An 18,908-nucleotide genomic window follows, 5' to 3' on the forward strand; every position below is an offset into this window, starting at 1 on the left:
GAGTCTGTGAAGAGCAGGCAAGTCACCAGATCATGAGCATCACTTGGTGCTTCAATATACCTCCTCAGTCCTCACAATGCAGGTTATGTAGGGTAGGTTATAACAAATTATTTTTATAACAGTAGTTACGATTTATTGAGTACTTACTATACGTTCACTTTACTTGATTACCTCATTTAGTTCTCACAATCCTAATACATTTATTTTAAAATATTTGTTTGGCTGAGCTATGTCTTAACTGTGACTTGCGGGATCTTCAATCCTCGTAGCAGCATGTGGGATATTTACTTGTAGCATGTGGGATTTAGTTCCCTGACCAGGGATTGAACCCTGGCTCCCTGCAATGGGAGTATGGTGTCTTAGCCACTGGACCACCAGGGAAGTCTGAACGTTAATAAGTTTAAAGTCAAGAAAGTAAAGACTTAGAGAAGTTAAATCTGTTCAATGTCCAACAGGTTTTATGTGGTATGTTGTTTAGTCAATAAATCAGGTCCAACTCTTTTGCAACCCCATGTACTGTAGTAGCCTGCCAGGCTCCTCTATCCATGGGGTTTCTCAGGCAAGAATACTGGAGCAGGTTGCCATTTCCTTCTGCAGGGGATCATCCTGGACCAGGGATCGAGCCCGCATCTCCTGCATTCGCAGATGAGTTCTTTGCCACTGAGCCACCAGGGAAGCCCTTCAAGTGGTATAGCTTAAATTCAAGTCTGTCTTCATTCTTAACCACTGTTCTACACAGCCTCTTATCTGAACCTCAGGGTAGTCATGGCTTGCCCAAGGCCATATAGCTCATAAATGGCAGACCTGGAATTTCGATCTAGGTGTATGTGCTTACCAAACCAAACCTACACATTTTACACTCTATGCTCACGTAAGCAGGTGAGGATTGCAGGAGGCTAGGGCACATCTCCAGTAGGAGAGTCACAGAAATCACTTCAAATCCTTCATAACTTCATCTTCCAGGGACTCAACTGTATAGGGTCTCAGGTGAATCAAGGCTCCACCTCTCACAATTTGTGAGCAGTTTATATCCCAGGGAACTCAAGAAGAACCAGAAGTCATTTGATACTGAACTTTATTTGTTCTGACCATCTGATAAACTGTCCACCTTTTTAGGAAACAGAGACAATGCTGTCTGTAAAAGGTCAGAGACAAGTCAAAATAAACCCTCTGACCAGATCTCAAGAACAGCCCTGGAGGATAATCTGTGGCTGCTAGTCAACTGCCTGGTCAGGTCCCCTCTCTCCTTGGCTGTAAATGGGTGTTGATTCTTCAAGTGGCTGTCAGAGCTGCTCTCTGGAAACCAGTATCTGACTTTGGTATCCAGAGTCTTGGTTGCAAAGAACTGCAAGTTACCCAATTGTCAAGGAGAATCCACTTCTCTTTACTGGCCATGACCAAAAAGGGAGAGTTGGGGGTGGGGGTTGTTCAGAGATAGAAATTAACTTGGGAATTTCCAGTAAACATCAAGCAAGGGCTGGTAAACTGATGCCACCAGAGAAGCCTCACAAGGTATGGCTGGAATATTTCCTAGGAGCTATTTGTGCTATATAACCAGTGCCAAACAGGTAAGGGGCTTCCCAGAGACCTCTTGCCGCCACCTTCAGTTTCTTCCTTAATTCAGACCCCACTTGTTCAGACCCCTTGGAGCTGCTGCCTCCCAAATCTAGTAAGGTGAAAGGGTTTCCTACCATCAAGCAGCAATCCTGTCCCTTCTCTCTAGTTTCTATAAGGAGGCTCCAAGGAGGGCTCAAGAGGGTGTGCGGCCTGAGAAGGGGCATGCAGTCTTCCCTGTTATTCCAGCTCTAGCCACATGGGGGCCCCTGGCTCCAGAGAATCTGGGACTCAGCCCTGGCTTTGCTCCCAGGGAAGGCTGCAGAGCTGGGAAACCCTTGCCCAGCAGGCCTGGAGCAGTTCCCTTTCACCAGCACCTGAGGGCGGGCAAGCGCAGGCGACTGCACCACGAAAGTCTCAGGTTTCAGGGGGAATGGCAGTTGCCTGTCTAAAGACTTCTCTGTTTCTTGGAATTGTACAGAATGTCTCTTGTGGCTTTTCCTCCTCCCTCCTTTTTTCCTGTTGACTCTCCCCATCCGGCCCTCTGAATCACCAGACTCCACAGGAAAGCAGCAGATGTTGACTTTACTTCGTGCAAGCCAACGTCAGCGCGCTCCTGTGGAGTGGGGAGAAGGCAGGAAGGTGAGAGGTGGGGGAATGGTGGAAGATAACCCTCGTCCTTTCCAAACTGTGAGAGAGGATGTAGTGTGGGAATCTGAAAGAAGTCAGGGACCTAGGCAAAAAAATGCTGATTCTCAGGGACAGGGGAAAAAAGGGCCCTACACTAAGGCCCCAGTGTAAGCTCTGGAGCCAGGATCACAAGGTGGGAAGCACAGGGTGGGAATGTTCCTGGTTTTAGTGCCAGCCCTTCTTGTCTGAGGTGAGGCCTCATCTCTTGCCAGCAGCATCCTCATGACTCAAAAGTCAAGTCAGGCTGCAGGTCTGGGGAGACAGTCCAGAGGCTTTCTTCCTCTTGCACCATCTGAGCCCTCAAACTTCTGCTCTTAGGCAAGTCTTTTGGAGAAGCTGCAAGAGAGGTCTTTATGGACTTTATTCTACGTTCATTGCTCCAATTTATCTTCTCTTTTTTCTTCCTCGGGGATTTTCTTCCGGGCAAAGAAGCCAAGCTGTAGGGAAAGAGATAAGAGTCGTCACCAAATGCCCTGCCTGGAGACCCTGCCAAAGGCCCTTAGAGGTATCTGAAGCCTTCAGTTTTGTTCTGCTTCCAAAAATGAGATTCAAATTTATATTATTTGGCTTTGGTTTAATTCAGCTAAGATTCGTGGAAGACAGTGAAGGAGATCTGGAGACACCCACAGCCTGCTTAGTTGCCCAGCACAAACCCAGTTTTCCCTGCTGTAATGAAGGCTATCTTAACTCATGGGCACCATGCCCCATACTGTCCACTTCAGCAGTGCTTACCTTCCAAAGGCAGAAAACAAGAAGAGAAAGCAGGAGCAGCCCTCCCAGGACACTGCCAATGAGGATCCACAGAGAGATGAGGACAGGGCGGGACTGAATCACCTCCAGGAGGCTCTGCATAGAGAGGAGCGCTGGTTTTTACTTGCACCCTTTTGCCCAGTTAGCTTCACCCCACACTGTAGCAAACTCAGCCCCCAAACAGAAGAATAAAAGGGAAGAAACAGGTCAGAATGGAGGCAGGGGGATCCACCATTCTGATTGACCACTTCTGACTCCCTGAATGCTGCCTAATGAAGACACCCCTGTTGTGAACAAGCTCACGGGTACCCTGATGCTATCGCCACCCTTGCTAGTTTCACAGCTCTCAAACTCAGTCTCCAGCCCCACCTCGCTCCACCGGGAGGCTTCAGTCAGCAATAGGACGCTGCCCTCCTCAGTGCTCAGTTCGAAGGTGCTGACCACTGTCAGAGACTTGAATTTGGCCTGTGGAATGGAAAGAGATTTAAAGTGAGCCATGACTGGGCTTCCCTGGTGGTTCAACGGTAAAGAACCCGCCTGCCAATGCAGAAGAGTGAGGTTCGATCCCTGGTTCAGGAAGATCCCCTAGAGAAGAAAATGGTAACCCACTCTAGTATTCTTGCCTGGGAAATCCCACGGACAGAGGAGCCTGATGGGCTATAGTCCATGGGGTTGCAAAAGAGTCAGACACAACTTAGCAACTAACAACAACAACATCATCAGGTGGAACAGGTCTCAGGACCCTAATGGCAAAGATGAGGCTTGGGGGATAACTTCCAGGACCCTCAAGACCAGAGGAAAAGGTTGGAGAGCGATAGGGAAAGAGAAGAAGGGTAACAGATGGAAAGCCTGTGGCCCTTCATAGACTCTGGGTGCTCTACTCCTCCTGAAATGCATTCAACCCCTTTTTTTTGGCTAACTCCTACCCTTCCTTCAGGTTGAAGTTTAGATGTCGTCCCCTCTGGGAAGTAGAAAAGTGTTTCCTGCTAATCCCCATCACCCTGGACTAGGTTATAATATTCTGCTTATTTCTCTTTCATCTCTGTTGAACTATAAAATCCTTGAGGTCAAGTGTTAGTAACTTATGTGTCCCTAGTGCCTAGCACAACTTCTCAATAAACCTTTGTTAAAAGAGTAAATGAATGAATGAAAAAAGGATACCAAAGAGAGATAAAGAGAGAACCGGACTTAGGGAAGGATGGTCTGTCAGACTTAACTTTCCTGAAAAATGCCTACATCCCAGGGATCTTATATTATTCAAAGTAGATGGCACATAGGAAAGTACAATATAAACCCCTAGTACTATAACAGCTGTTATAATTAAGATGTCATTGCCCTGCTAAGGAACTCACACTGACTCCTGACTACCTATCATGTTAAATTCAACTCCTCAGCTTTAAAGAATTTTCATAATTTAGATCCTTTTCACTATACAATATCACTTCCCACTACCCTCCATGCATATCCTACATGTAATATCAACTCTTTACTGGTTCATTTAATGAAAATATATTAAATCAGTATAATGAGTTAACTAGACATGCTCAGTCATGTCTGACTCTTTGCAATTCCATGGACTGTAGCCTGCCCGGCTCTTCTGTCCATGGAATTTTCCAGGCAAGGATACTGGAATGGGTTGCCATTTCCTTTTCCAGGAGATCTTCCCAATCCAGGGATCAAACCCGCATATATTACGTCTCCTGCATTGGCAGGCAAGTTCTTTACCTGGGAACCTTTTACTAGTGTCATCTGGGAAGCCATGATGCTAAATGTTGGGGATATTCTCTTTAGTCACAGGGGAATATATATATAACACAGGGCCTTTTATATAGTAGGCATTTGATGGATTGATTGAATTTAAGTATCCTATATATCTTAGTGATAATAACACTGCTGCCGCTGCTGCTAAGTCGCTTCAGTCGTGTCTGACTCTGTGCAACCCCATAGACGGCAGCCCATCAGGCTCCCCCGTCCCTGGGATTCTCCAGGCAAGAACACTGGAGTGGGTTGCCATTTCCTCCTCCAATGCATGAAAGTGGAAAGTGAAAGTGAAGTCACTCAGTCGTGTCCGACTCTTAGCGACTCCATGGACTGCAGCCTACCAGGCTCCTCGGTCCATGGGATTTTCCAGGCAAGAGTACTGGAGTGGGGTACCATTGACTTCTCCAGATAATAACACTAAGAGATGATAAATGGAGGAAAATACAAGAACAGTAACTAGCTTTGAATGAGTGCATCTCATTAGTTTGTTCTTTACAACAACCTCATGAAGTAGATATTTTATTCCTTATTTTAGAGATGAGGAAAAAGAAGCTTAGAAAAATGAAATAACTTTGCTAGTAGGAGTCAAAGCTCAAACCTGAACATGAGTCTGTCTCCGAAATGCCTATGCTAAAGTTCCAGATAGCAGCAGCAGGGGAGAGTAGTAGAAAAGGAAACGTTTACCCTCCGGAAAAATTCATTGTGAACCAGCCTCAGTAGTCCAACAGAGATCTCGGTCCCCTTTGCCAGCCGCCCAAGGTGGCACCTCACAACCTGGCAGCGAGTATTGCTCTCATTCTATCAGAAGAGAGAGACAGATCAGGACCCTGGAGGGGGAACAATCCCCATGCCCCACTCCGGGCTCTACCTTCCACCCAAAGCTCTGAACTCCACCGTTCATCCCTCCATTCCTGCTCTGGAAACCTTCTTCACCCCGCTGTGACTCATACCAGCCTGCTTGTGTGCTGAAGCTCCTCTGGATGCACAGGGGGCCCTGGGGGTTCGGTCAGGTTCTGCACTGTGCAGCTGGCCTAGAGGAAGAGCAAACTTGAGGGATCCCCTGGATGGCAATAGGCCGGCCCCTCCAGGCTGAGCAGGAGCACACCACCCACACTCTTGAAGTTCTTCCCTGGGTAATCCCTTTCTTTCTTCTCAAAGAAGGTAGATATGGAAAAGAAATTCCCCTCCTCGCCAGAGAGGGAGGATTCCTGAGAGCAGAGACCCAGCAGATGAGCTGAGGGAGTCCGCCAGATCAAGGTGGCAGGGTTCCATAGGCCCCCAGGCCAGACTCACATTGTTAGTGATGACTTGAGACAGTGACAGGAAGTAATTGCCCCCATAGGCCACAGCTGGAAGGAGGGCTGAGACAATGAGGCCGCTGACCACATAGCAGCCAAGGTTCTGAACCTAAAAGGAGGATTGGAAAAGGAAGAGGTGAGAGACAGAGAAAGACCCTTCCTCACCTATTCCGCTTTACCCTCGATGCCACTGAAATCTAAGAGAGACCCTTCCCATCCTTTTCCCAGGACTCCTCTCCATCCCTCTGCTCATGCCAAGGCCCCTCTGGCTTCTCACCCTAAGAGTGGTTTTGAATTCGGGGCCAGGGCCCACTGGGAGGGTTCCATATGGGTGGACCTCATAGCGGTGCAGAGTGGACTCACTGCGTAGACACCAAGTCAGGAAGTACATGGTCACAGCCATGACACAGAAACACGGGCACACGATCAGCACACAGACAGATTCGTGGTAAGAAGGGCCAGCACATGGATAAAGATATGGGGGTACACGGCAAAGACAGAAATGACATATGACACAGACTTGGCATAAACTTTATAGCCACATCTCACCACCCCAGCTCCAGCCCCCAGGGCCCAGCAAAGCCCTACAACTAGGATGTATAGGTATACCCATACCTAGGAAAGAGAAATGCTTAAAAGAGAAGGTTTAGCATGAGTGGGATTAAGGCCAAAAAGATGGGGCAACCCAGGGGTTTGGTGTTCAGAAACACTGAAGCACATGGAGGGAGAGGGAGCGAACATAAAGAGGACGAGTCTGGGGTCCGAATGGGGTCCCAGTGAGGAGCTGAGCCATACCTGGAGAATAGGAGGTGAGGCTCATACTGAATGTAGGCTGAGGTCTGGGCTGTGTTATCTCGAAGCGTTCCGTTTCTCTCCAGGCTACTGCTGTAGGGTCAAGGGGAGGCTCACATCCCAGCCCTGTCTCAGACCCCCTTCTCTGGAGTGAGGGAGTCATGGTGCTTCCACCCCCATTCTCACTCCCACACCACCCCCATCAAGACCTAACAGGAGAGGGCTGGGAGGAGACGCCCACTCCTCTCACCTGGTGGCCGTCAGCCTCACAAGGACCTGGCTCAGGAGAAAGGAGCAACTAAACTCAAACTCTAGCAGGAAGGTCACCTAGGGGCAAGGGACATGGGGACATGGTAGGTTTCTCTTCATGGGACAACTACAGAGGAATGGGAGCCCATCTGTGAGCCTCCTTCCCTAAACTCCCAGGCCCCACAGATTCCAGCCCCTGATCTCTCAAAGCCCCCTTCTCATCCTAGGCCCTGACTCACCTTGGCTCCTGTCTGGAAGACAGGATGCCCCACGCTGCAGAGCCGGGTATGCGGGGTGGGGGCTGCACACTCCACCTTCACTGGGCTGTTGCTCTGAGAGCAGAGGAAGCAGGGTGAAGGCCGTGCTGGGGCTGCGACTGCCCTCTTGCCTGCAGCCTCTAAACACAGCCTTTCCCAGAGGCCCTCATAGCCAGCACTCCAACTGTCTTCCTCCTTCCCTGATTCCCCTGAACTCCCTTCCCCAAGGGCACCTGTGGAGTGAAACTGGATAGGTGGAGGTTTCTGGAAAAGTTGAGGCTCAGGCTAGTGTTGTAGGCATTCTCCTTCTTGTTCTCCAGAGTTGCTGACACCAGCACTTTCCGCCGACCCCCTCGAACCACGAACGGGTCCTTCCTAGGAGTGGTGGATAAAGGGCAGCCCAGAGTTGAAGGGGAGCCAGAAGTCTCATTTCTGTTTCCCTGGGCAAGAAACAACCCTCCATCTCCCTTCAAGTCCCTTCTGGTTTGTCTCAAGTCAGCCCGGTTTGGCCTGTTCATGTCCATCCCACCTGGAGCCTCTGATGTCCATATTAGCTTGAAGTACCAAATCTGTGACACATTCATTATCAGGGCCACAGTCCTTGGAGAAGGGGACCTAGAGGAGAGAGAAGGGGCTGAGGACTGAGAGGAAGGCATGGGAGAAAGGAATGGGATTGGAGGACAAGTGAAAAGAGAAGAGTGGGTGCCTAGGTCAGATCCCACTGTGATCTCATGTCTGCCCCCACCCCTTTCTCTTGAATTCCCTGAGAAGCGCAGTGTGGTGACGCGGGGGCAGAGCGGGGCTTGGCACTGCTGACCAGCTTTTGGATGGAGGTGGGTGAGCCCTCATCCAGCACGGGCCCTGGCTTTGTGGTGTTGTCCAAAGCAAAGGTCACAGTCAAGGACACTGGCCGGAGGTAATCTGACGTATCCTGAGAGAAACCAGAGTGAAGGCTCATGGGGAACCAGGGTAAGGGAGGACGACCCAGGAATCTTGGTAGAATGTGATAATTACACTGATCATTTACTGAGAACTTCCTGTGTGCTAGGTACTGTCCTAAGGTTTTATCAATACTATTACATTTAATTCTAAGACAACTCCTTTAACGTTGTTATTATTAATCTCCCCTTTTCAGGCAAGGAAACTAAGGTTTGCAGGTGATGCGACTTGCCAGAATGCACAGGTGCTAAATGGCAGAGCAGGATTCAAACCCAGATCAGCCTGCCTCCAAAGTCTGAACTCTCTCACTTTTCCCACTTGAGATTTCTTGCCGATCCAACAGAATCTCCCCCTCTGATGCAGCCTTCCTCTCACTCCCAGGCCCTGATGCCAAGCAGTTCCTGCCCACTCCTCACCAGCACGTGGAAGTGCAGTTGCTCACAAGTGATGTTCCCCACACTGAGCCGGAGCTGCCGAGGGGACAGCCTCTGGCCAGAGCCGTCAAATGCTGCCCGGGCTGCGGTTGTCCACTCATCCAGCGATGCTGTGAACCGCACATCTGAATGGGGTGGGCAAGAGTGCGGGTGGAGAGGGGTCCCAAGACTAGGGCAGGGAGGGGTTGGACTGTTGCCCAGTCACTCACGGAATCGGCGATCCCAGTGGCCAGGAGTGCGGGAGGTCACTTGGAAGCAAAGGGCTGCGGACAGGCAGGTTGCCTCCTGGCCTCGTCGCTTACAGTCCCTCTGAACCACGCTGATGGCCGGCGGGGTCACATCTAGTGAAGGGGCCAGGCGGACAATGGGCCGGGAGCTGGGAACAGGGTGGGAAAAAAAGTCTAGACATGGGAGGAAAGCCCTTAGAGAAAGGTGATCTCCAGTATTTGCCTCCCTGAGGTCAAAAGAAAGAATAAGGAGCTGGGCGACACACGAGCCAGCCTCCCCTGAACCTTTGGACACAAGTAAGCTAATAGCTGATATTCAATAAGCACCTGCCATGTGCTCTAGGCATGGTGTTTAGATCTTTGTACGGATTATCACATTTAATCCTCACCACAAGCCTATAAGGCAGGTATAGGTATTATTCCCATTTTATAAACTAGGAGAATGGAGGCGCAGAGTAAGTTGATCAAGAAGCCAGATGTAAGTCTGTGACTCCAAAGCCCTTGCTTTTAACAGCTGTGCCATGTTGTCCACTGCTGCCTGAGCTGCGACTGCTCACCTGAGCAGGATGGCTGCCCCTTGGGCACCCACAGCCACATCGACCAGGTCATCACCATCTAGATCCAGCCGGCCATCCACACTTCGGCCAAAGTAGCTGAGGGCCTGCGGCATGGCGACAGCGGCAATCCGCTGAGAGGGAGAGAGGAGAGACTGAACAGGGACTCACACACCTGGTTTCTGAGGCCTCCCATCCGGCTTTTTCTAATTCTCCCCTCAAGCATGAGGAGGAAGGAAAAAAACTTGTGTGTGTTCAGGAGTCGCTAGTATAGTGATATGTTTCCTGCCCCCATTGCCTCACGTTTTTGACTACTGATTAAAAAAAAAAAAAAAAAAAAAAAAAAAAAAAAAAGGCACTTGTTGGACTTCCCAGGTAGATAAGACTCCACCTGCTGATGCGGGGGACACAGGTTCAATCCCTAGTCCGGGAAGACTCCACATGCCGCAGAGCAACTAACCCCATGCACCACAACTACTGAGCCTGCGCTCTAGAGCCCAAGAGTCACAAGTACTGAGCCCGCGTGCTGCAACTACTGAAGCCTGCACACTCGGACCTGTGAGCCACAGCTACTGAGCCTGTGGGCCACAATTACTGAAGCCTGAGAGCCTAGAGCCTGTGATCCGCAACAAGAGAAGCCACCACAGTCAGAAGGCCAAGCACCTAAACCAAAAGTAGCCCCCACTCACCACAATGAGAGAAAGCCCTTACAAAAGCAACAAAGACTCGGCCCAGCCAAAAATAAATAAATAAAAATAAACAACCAAAAAAAAGGCACTTGTTCAGCTTGGGTCTCAAGCCCAGGGGAACAATGATAAGAAAAGGGTGTGTACCCCCTTCCCCTCACCATGCCCCTGCTTCATTGGGGCTCTTCTGACCTGTGCAGGACGCGGCCTGACTCCTCTCTGGGCCCCGTGATAGAGGTACAGGGCTCCACGGTGCCCATCCTCCAGCGGCGCCCCCACAGCCACATCAGCAAAACCATCTTGGTTCAAATCAGGAAGAGCACCCATGGCAAAGCCAAACCGAGCATCCTGGGGGGATTCTGGCTGAAGTGTTCTCTGGAGTGTCAGCAAGGATGGCTGGTGGTGGTGAGGAGAAGACCGAAGGTGTTGATCAGAGAGTCCTGACCTGTCGGCCAGCCCTCAAATGTGTGTGCCTCCCCTCCCTCCTCTACCCCCCACAGACAAGTTCTAAGGCATCCCAGTAAGTCTCACCTGGCCCACTAGATACACATAAACACGTCCTGTCTCCTTGTTCTGGGGCCCCAGGAACATGGGGGCAGCCACAAGTAAGACATCAGTTGTTCCATCCCCATCGATGTCCAATGGGCAGAGTTCGCTGCCAAAGTACGAGCCAATCTGGAGAGTGGTGGGCAGTGGTGATCCCAGGGGAAAAGGAAGGCAAGATTATGGACAAGTGGGAAGGACCTGCCGATCTGGTCCTCAGACCCCTGACAACCAGAATTCATTACACATTTCTAAGGCCCCTCTCTTGCCCCTTCACCATCTTCCCCCACAGCCTGGAGTCCCTCCCCCAGCAGCCTGGAGTCCCTGGGGACCCACGGGCCTCACCCCCCCCACCTTGGATGCCCTACCTGCTCCCCCTGGAGGCTCTGGGCGACCCTCACAGCCCCATCTTTCTTAAGTTGGAAGGCGATGACCTTTCCTCGATGACTAAACCGAGGAGCCCCTGAGAGAAAGAGGCGGCGACCACCCCGCAAAAACATGGAGGAAACAGAGTAACCTAGAAGTGGACAAGGAATTAGGGGTGACAGGGAAAGAAAATGGGGTCAGAGTAGGATGGTTCCCTAAAGGCACAGAAGGGGGTCTCAAGGAAAGTAGCAGATCAGTGAGAAACTGCATGAGTTAGCAGTAAGTACCTGATAGCCCCCACTGGGGAAGCATTTTTCCCCGCCACCCTCTAATCCTTTGCAGCTCTCTGCTACTCACCCAGGTAGGCTGCATGGTTCTGCAATGCAGGGGGGAACTCATCTTCCAGGGCTGTCCGTGGTGGGAAGAGGCGGCGACCTTCTTCAAGCCATAACACTGAGCCCCCCCAGTCATAAGCCCCCACCATTCCAAAGAGAATCCCATCCTGTAGGGCAGAACCAGATGGGGTCGCTGAAAAGACAGTGGGGAATAAGAAGAAAAAACTCTCCAGGAGTGAGAGGGTCACTGAGGGCAGACTGGGGTCGGTTGGAAAGGCATGGGAAGGTCAGCAAGGACATTAGTTAAAGGGGCAGTGTAGATGAGCACTGGGATTGAAGTTGTCTGAGTTAGAGGCTGGAAGGAGTCAGATGTTGAGAGGGGTCATGGGGGGTGCGGTCAGAGTCTGTCCAACCTTTAGCTGATGAGTAGAGAAACCAATCTGAGACATTTCCAGCCCAAAGGAGCTTTCATTTTCTCCATGGGACCCTGGAGTGTAAGAAAACATTGAGGCAATATAAGGGAAGATGGTTCCTCCTTTGACCTAATAAACTTTTTCCAGAACCCCACTTATACCCCAGAACTCCCCCTGCCCTGTCCTTTTTCTCCAGGGTAGTCGTTACCCTCAAGGCCAAAAATCCGGTCCCCTAATGCATCCACAATGTCAGTCAGTGCCGCTTCATCTGTGACATTGAAGAAGAATTTCTCATCTGGATCACTGGCAATAGCTCTGATTTCTCGCAGGAAAGAACTGGGGTCTCGCTGCCGCCGGAGGTAGTGACCAAGGACCTGGGGTCAGGAGATCAAGGTGGAATCTGTTAGTTGTATGTTGTGAGTGGTCTGGGAAGTTATCAATATCTGTTTTCCTTAAGTTCCCAGTCCTCAGTGTCACCATCCCCACCCCCTTCCATCCTTGCAGATCCAGAGTTGATTCTCACAGCAATCCCATAGCGTGTCACTCTTCCAGCCTCACAGGCCTGTAGTGCTGTGGGAAGCTCTTCTCCGTCATGGGACTCTCCATCAGTGACAACCACCAGTAGCCTGGCAGCCTCTGGTCGGCCCCCGCGGGACTGACTGAATCCTTCTGTGCTGAGAAGAGAAACAAGGGAGTGAGGTGTGATCAGATGTGTGCAGATAGATACACATACCCAGTACTTAACATTGCCAGCCGTTCACTGAGGTCAGACCTTTTGCCTTTTAGCCCGTTTCCCCAACTGTCTAGCATACAGACTGGCACATAGTGTGGGGGTGTCCTATAACATACAGAGCAGCATATCATCAGTGCAAATAAGTATAAAATCCATCCACTCACAGATTCATTCAGCAAATATTGTATTTAGGAGGATAAATATTAAGGGTGAGGGGGAAAAAGTGAAAGTGTTAGTAGCAACCAAATCTTTAGACCCCATGAAACATGTAGCCTGCCTGCCAGGCTCCTCTGTCCCTGGAATTCTCCAAGCAAGAATACTGGAGTAGGTTGCCATTCCCTTCTCCAAGGGATCTTCCCAACCCAGGGAATGAACCCACGTCTCCTGCACTGCAGGCAGATTCTTTACCAGCTGAGCCACCAGCACATAGAATAAAGAATGGTCAGGTCAGGGGAGTCTTCCCAGAGATCAGTTTTGTCGAGTTTGGAAAATGGATGAGAACATGAGTGGTGGAGAACCCAAGGGCCAACATCAAAGTGGGAGTGAGGGGCTTCCCTGGTGGCTCAATGATTGAGAATCCGCCTGCCAATGCAAGGGACACAGGTTTGATCCCTGGTCCAGGAAGTTTCCACATGCCACAGAGTAGCTAAGCCCATGAGCCACAACTACTGAGCCTGCGCTCCAGTGCTCTTGAGCTGCAACTACCGAAGCCCAAGAGCCCTATAGCCCATGCTCCACAAGAGAAGTAACCACAGTGAGAAGCCCGTGCACTGCAAGGAAGAGTAGTGCCTGCTTGCTGCAACTAGAGAAAGCCTGCACATGGCAACAAAGACCCAAAGCAGCCAAAAATCAATCAATCAATAAACAAATAACAAATAAATCTTTTCTTAAAAAAGGGGGAGTGAAGGTATACAGACAGAATTCCATCTGCAGACGTAAAGCAGAAACGTGGAGAGACACAGACGGATACTTTGTAGAAAGGCAATGAGGAATGCAATGATGAGCAATTTAGACTCACCTACGATTAGCATGCAAACAAACATAAGCAAGCAACACGTGTCGGGATGTACACATTGCACTCCAAACCTTCCCCTGACCCTTCTGGCCGCCCAAACTCCCCTTCCCACTGTCTCACCAGGCCATCATTATTGCTTGAGCAGTCTTTGTTTCTCGTCCCTCTCGCCGGCTCAGGTTCCTTGCTGCTCTCACCACTTCTTCCTTGGTTCGGAAATCTCCCAGGGACCACTCGTGGACAGAGCTCTCTCCATACTGTACCAGCCCCACCTGAGAATAAAGTGTGCACTCTAATGGAGTGTGTGTAATGGGCAGGGGGACGGAGAAGAAAGTATGTGAGGGAGGGGAGAAGAGCACCTGGATACTACTGAAGATACTGCCTACATTTATCTTCTCTCTCCCCGATTCTTCCCTCCATGCCCATCCATCCTGCCTTCTCTTACCTGTATCTGTTCCGGGTCAATAAACAATCTCCCTACCAGTCTTCGTAGGAAGGTCTGAACTTCAGACCAAGGGTAGATGCTGTTGGAGCCATCCAAGACAATGACGACATCCATGTATGTGGGGCAGCCTAGGAGAAGGGGTAATGGTGATGGTAAACAGAGGGGCAAAGAATATTGGGCACGGGGACAACAAGGAAACAGGTCACAGGAAAGTGTTAGTCGTTCAATTGTGTCTGACTCTTTATGACCCCATAGACTATAGCCCACCAGGTTTCTTTGTCCATGGGATTTCCCAGGCAAGAAAACTGGATGGGTTGCCATTTCCTTTTCCAGGGGATCTTCCTGACCCAGGGATTGAACCCACGTCTCCTGCACTGGCAGGCAGGTTCTTTACCACTGTGTCACAGGAGGGCATATTTAATTCAAACTATTAGGCACTTCTTACATACAAGGAAGATTACCCAGTCCTAGATAAATATAGAACTGAATAAAAGAGAAGATGGGAATACATACAATTGACTCAAAGACAACGAAGATGGAATTAAGCGCAAGTAGAAACTTAGCACCATTTTATGTTATGAGAGAACAATAGAGGATCAGTTCTGATGGTGGGGAATAAAAGGAGGCAGCAGCTGAGAAGATATTGAAGACTGGAGATGTTTGAGGAGAATATAAGGAAAGGCATCTGGGTGGAGAACACTTTAAATAAAAGGAGATGGAGGTATAAAAACAGGTGACATATACAAGAAAAGTGAAGTGAAGGCTATAGTCAAGGTGTAAGGTATGGAGGAATACAGTGAGAGTTGAGTTCTGAAGTTGGTTAAATCAGTTCGGACACAACTGAGTGACTGAACTAAATCAGTTCATGGAGTCTTGATACCCTGGTAAAGAGTCTGAATTCTAATCTGTTAGGAAACATGGAGCCTTTGCACACACATTAGGTCTCAGTGAGGATAGCCATGCAGGTCCCTGGTCAAGCATCATACACTGAAGCCCCATCTTTTTCCCACCCTGCACCCCCTATTCTGGGGACTTGGGCCCTTCTCCTGGCTCACGTTGTGCGGTGGGTGCCAGGCTTCCCTGGGGCCGGAATGAAGCATCTACACGGGCACATATTCCAGAACTGAAGACAGATGAGCCGCAAGCACGAGACCAGAGAGGGGCGCAAGCCTGGGGATTGGTAAAGGAAACAGTTACTCACAGGCTTGCGAGGGCACCCTCAGAATACGCTCCTTGTCAAAGGAGGCAGTGAGACCACTCCCCGAGATTTCCCTTCTTGCTTTCTAGGGTTTTTAACTCCTTGACCTCTCCCCATAGACCAGTTTCCCTTGCCAGACTGCCCTTTTCTCTACCACGAATCTTCAGAGACCCTACCACCACTCTTTCCTTAGCTTACCATGAATCCCCCATTGCCATCTGTCTCTAACAGAGACATCCCCAGGTGCATATTCACAGCAGGACGAGATGAATTTCCCAGTGGATGGTCACCTGGTAGAAGGGGAGTGGAAGAACATGAGGTCACGAGGTCACAGATGGGGTGACCGAGTTCAAGGTGATCTTGGAAGAGGAAGAGAAGGGGTCAGGATCAAGTCAGGAACAAGGAGTGTGTGGGATATGGAGGTGAATAAGTGAGGTGTGATATCACTCATATGTGGAATCTAATTTTTTTAACTATATAAATGAACTTGTTTACAAAACAGAAACAGATTCACAGACTTAGAAAACACATTTATGGTTACCAAAGGGGAAATATGGGGTGGGGGACAAATTAGGAGCTTGAGATTAACATACACACACTATTAATATAAAACCGATAACCAACAAGGACCTACTGTATAGCACAGGGAACTCTACTCAACATTCTGTAATAACCTATATGAGAAAAGAATCTGAAAAAGAGTGGATATATGTGTATGTATAACTGAACCATTTTGCTGTACACTTGAAAATAACACAACATTGTAAATTAACTATAATCCAAAAAAAAATTTTTTTTAAGAAGTGAGATGTAAGGGATCAAAGCCACTAGTATATTAAGGTTAGGGGTTAGAAGAGTGAGGAATCTTCTTACCCAAGTGGCCCTTGGCACATGGGGCACTGTGGGAGCCCCCTACAAGGCAGCGATAAACATCCCCCCTTCGGTCACCTGAAGGCCCATCCCAGGGGGCACCCACCAGCATCCTGGGGAGAGGAAATGAATACAAGCACAGTGTGAATATGACACTTAAGATAGGCCAGAGGGAAAGGGCGTGTTGACGGCAAGTCTAGAGCCCCAGTCACTTCCAAAGAACCAGGTTAGTTTATATTTCCATCCACCTTGCCTCCCCTTTAACAGCTCTACTCCAGTCCCAATCCCTCGGCGTTCTGGTTTCCTCCTCACCATTGTCGTCCACCCCCAACATGTTGTAAGACACTGTATCCAAATTCAGCCTCCGGTGGGCCTAGAAATAGGCGTGGGCGATGCACATCCAGGTTAAAGGAGGAGCAGAGACCTGGGGGGGCCAGGATCATAAGTTTAGCAGGAAGCAGTCAGAAAGGCTAATGAGTACACAGAGGAAAAGCCAGAGAGAAGCTGCAAAGGGAACATACTGATCTCAGCCTAACTCCCTTCGTCTTACAAGCTGCCCTGGACTCCATCAATGTCATGCACTCAGAGCTCCAAGCAAGGATGATTTCCTTCCTGTGTTTGGGTAGAGATGTCTAAGCTGTGGCCCTCTGCCATGCTGTTGCACAGCTGTATTTCCATTCCTATCCTTGAAATCTCATTCACAGACATGCCTGGAAGAGGCAACTTCCTCTTTTCTACATCATTCCTCCTACACATCCTCCTCTCCAGGCCAAGTGAGGGTTGCTTTTCTGCAGCCCCAGAAAAACTATTCTTTCCAAATTCTACCCAAACCCAGGACCATAGGGAGAACAAGAGGAGGTTAGAGAACACTGCACGTTTGGGTCTCGTTTCTTCTTAACTCCCAGTATCATTGTTACTCTCTCACTCTCTTTCTCCAGTGTCTAGGTCTCTGGTTGATTCCAGCCCTGGAAACCTCAGTGGCAATTAACTGGGTGGAGCCACTTGCCTGCCTACACACATGGTTTGCCATCCATTCTTTCCAAGGGTCCCATCACTCTCAAAGTTTCTCACCATCTGCTTCCTAACTCATCCCCCTCCTGATGCCCCCTGCCTGCTTGCATTTCTTCCTTAACTCTCAGCCCACTCTGAAGACCCCCTCAATCATGTCCTGGCTAACTCTTCCCTCCCAACCCCAACCCGCTTAAAATCAGAGCTGGTATTTTAGGAAACAAAGATTATAGGGCACTGATGAGGAAAAATTCCAGGCCTCTTGTCCCTCCCATGCTTCTTTCCCTGCGACTTGCTCCTTCAAGTAACCCCTCTCAGGCCACCCCACCACCACTTTCACCAATGGCTATTGCTCTGTCTCAAAACATGCTCATTTTCAGAAAGATATTTTGTATGTGAGCCTTACTGCATCTGGGAGGCTGGTAGGGCTGTATGACCAGTAACTGTAGCTCATTGGTTAGATAAACCCAGAGTTCTGACCACACTGTTAGCTAGTTATGCCTCAGGAGCCCAGAGACCACCAAGGATAGGGAGAATTAGGGAGGGGTGGGGGCGGGTAATAGTAATCAGACTAGCCACGTGGAAGTTCACATCATGTTTCTTTTTGGTCGACTCCAAGGTTTATGACAAAGTTTTATATAATTGGACACAAATATTACACAAGGCAGTGGACAGCTTCAGCCTTTGCCAGGCAGTCATATGTGTGGGCATAAGAACGCAAACCCATGCATGCATCGCACGCATGTACATACGTACACACACACACACACACACACACACAACATAGAACCAGTTAACCTCTCCACCTAACTCCCAAAGAATTTTAACCGTAAAGGTCCCAAGGCCAAAAATCTGTGGATCTTCCATTCCCACCAGAAACCAAGAAGTTAACCTCCCTCACCTGTCAGGAACATCAGGGGCAAGAACAGGTGAGGGATGAGGGGGAATTCCATGCCTTGATGTTCTCTGTCCGTGTGAGAAGTCCTCTCTGCCTCTGTCCCTCTCCTTCTCTGTTTTCTTTACTTTCCCTCCCATCCTGCCCCCTCCCACCGGCAGCTAAAAATAAAGTTGGAAGGAATGGGAGGAGTGATGGTGGGGAACTGTGGGGAGCCCTAGCCCAAGGAAGGAGGAATGAGAGATTTTAGTGTATTTCTCTGCCTTGGTGCTGCCCCCTGGAGGCATCAACTCAGTTTCCAAAGAGAACATAACTCTTGACCTTCTGTCATTTCTTTCTATTCCTTTTTTTCTGTCCTTTGTTGTTGGAAGCAATAATGCTTTCCCTGAGTTTGGAATAGAAGACAGGACTGGGAAATAGATTCTTTTTACTTCCTAACCTTATTTATCTCAATCTGGAATATGGAAAATGAGAGTTGATAACAGTGATACCATTTCCCCAACTACTCAAAGAGTCCGAACAAGTGAAGACACAATCCACCCACAAACCAAGACTCACCCACTCCACTTAGTTCTGCTTGTGACTCTTAGCCTATGCTACCTAGGGTATTACAGCTTTTGGAGGAAATATAAACCATAAATTGGTATGGGGTATGTTTTGTGGAACCAGTATAATTACTTTATCATTATACCCTCATCTCCTCAGCTAGGTTATAAACTTCTGCAGTTGGGACCATGGTGCCTCTTAGCTTTTTATATCTCTACCACTTAGTATTATGACCTACATACTGTAGACACTCAATAAAAGTCTGCAGGTGATGATGCCAGTGGTTAATCCCATGGAAAACCCAAACCAAAGTAACAGAAATAGGGGCCTCAGATGACCAGAACACACAGGAC

At 49.2% G+C, this 18,908-nt stretch overlaps 1 protein-coding gene across 4 annotated transcripts; it reads right to left on the reverse strand.

Moving 5' to 3' along the window:
• Positions 1-1,058: 1,058 nt before the first annotated feature.
• ITGA10 (integrin subunit alpha 10) lies at positions 1,059-18,880 on the reverse strand. 4 transcript variants are annotated; one of them, XM_005898516.3, is made up of 30 exons: positions 18,016-18,880; positions 16,419-16,530; positions 16,110-16,219; positions 15,435-15,526; positions 15,094-15,208; positions 14,039-14,166; positions 13,717-13,865; positions 12,372-12,522; positions 12,057-12,222; positions 11,849-11,922; positions 11,458-11,602; positions 11,103-11,251; positions 10,723-10,866; positions 10,384-10,587; positions 9,509-9,639; positions 8,934-9,100; positions 8,707-8,849; positions 8,169-8,282; positions 7,881-7,966; positions 7,585-7,726; positions 7,334-7,426; positions 7,096-7,172; positions 6,849-6,935; positions 6,331-6,415; positions 6,049-6,162; positions 5,706-5,786; positions 5,440-5,553; positions 3,364-3,459; positions 2,977-3,090; positions 1,059-2,681 (listed from the first exon to the last, which is right to left on the reverse strand). In XM_005898516.3, exons 1-30 carry the CDS (start codon positions 18,065-18,067, stop codon positions 2,616-2,618), a joined length of 3,501 nt encoding a protein of 1,166 aa, XP_005898578.2. In that variant the 5' UTR covers positions 18,068-18,880; the 3' UTR covers positions 1,059-2,615. The 4 variants fall into 4 exon arrangements, 3 of the variants coding, with proteins under 3 accessions (XP_005898578.2, XP_070223134.1, XP_005898577.2); XM_070367033.1 differs by having other exon boundaries at positions 6,849-6,938; positions 14,075-14,166; positions 18,016-18,879; XM_005898515.2 differs by having other exon boundaries at positions 6,849-6,938; positions 18,016-18,873.
• Positions 18,881-18,908: the final 28 nt, after the last annotated feature.

Source organism: Bos mutus, chromosome 3 (assembly GCF_027580195.1).
Source record: "Bos mutus isolate GX-2022 chromosome 3, NWIPB_WYAK_1.1, whole genome shotgun sequence".
In the NCBI taxonomy this organism is placed as follows: domain Eukaryota; kingdom Metazoa; phylum Chordata; class Mammalia; order Artiodactyla; family Bovidae; genus Bos; species Bos mutus.

Excerpts from the sequence above, each read along its gene's own strand:
- ITGA10 (XM_005898515.2), bottom strand. The coding sequence starts at position 18,067 with ATGGAATTCCCCCTCATCCCTCACCTGTTCTTGCCCCTGATGTTCCTG. Across the intron at positions 10,588-10,722 it reads ATGTGTATCTAGTGGGCCAG|CCATCCTTGCTGACACTCCA; the intron begins GTGAGACTTACT and ends CACCACCACCAG. Across the intron at positions 2,682-2,976 it reads TTGTTTTCTGCCTTTGGAAG|CTTGGCTTCTTTGCCCGGAA; the intron begins GTAAGCACTGCT and ends CTTTCCCTACAG.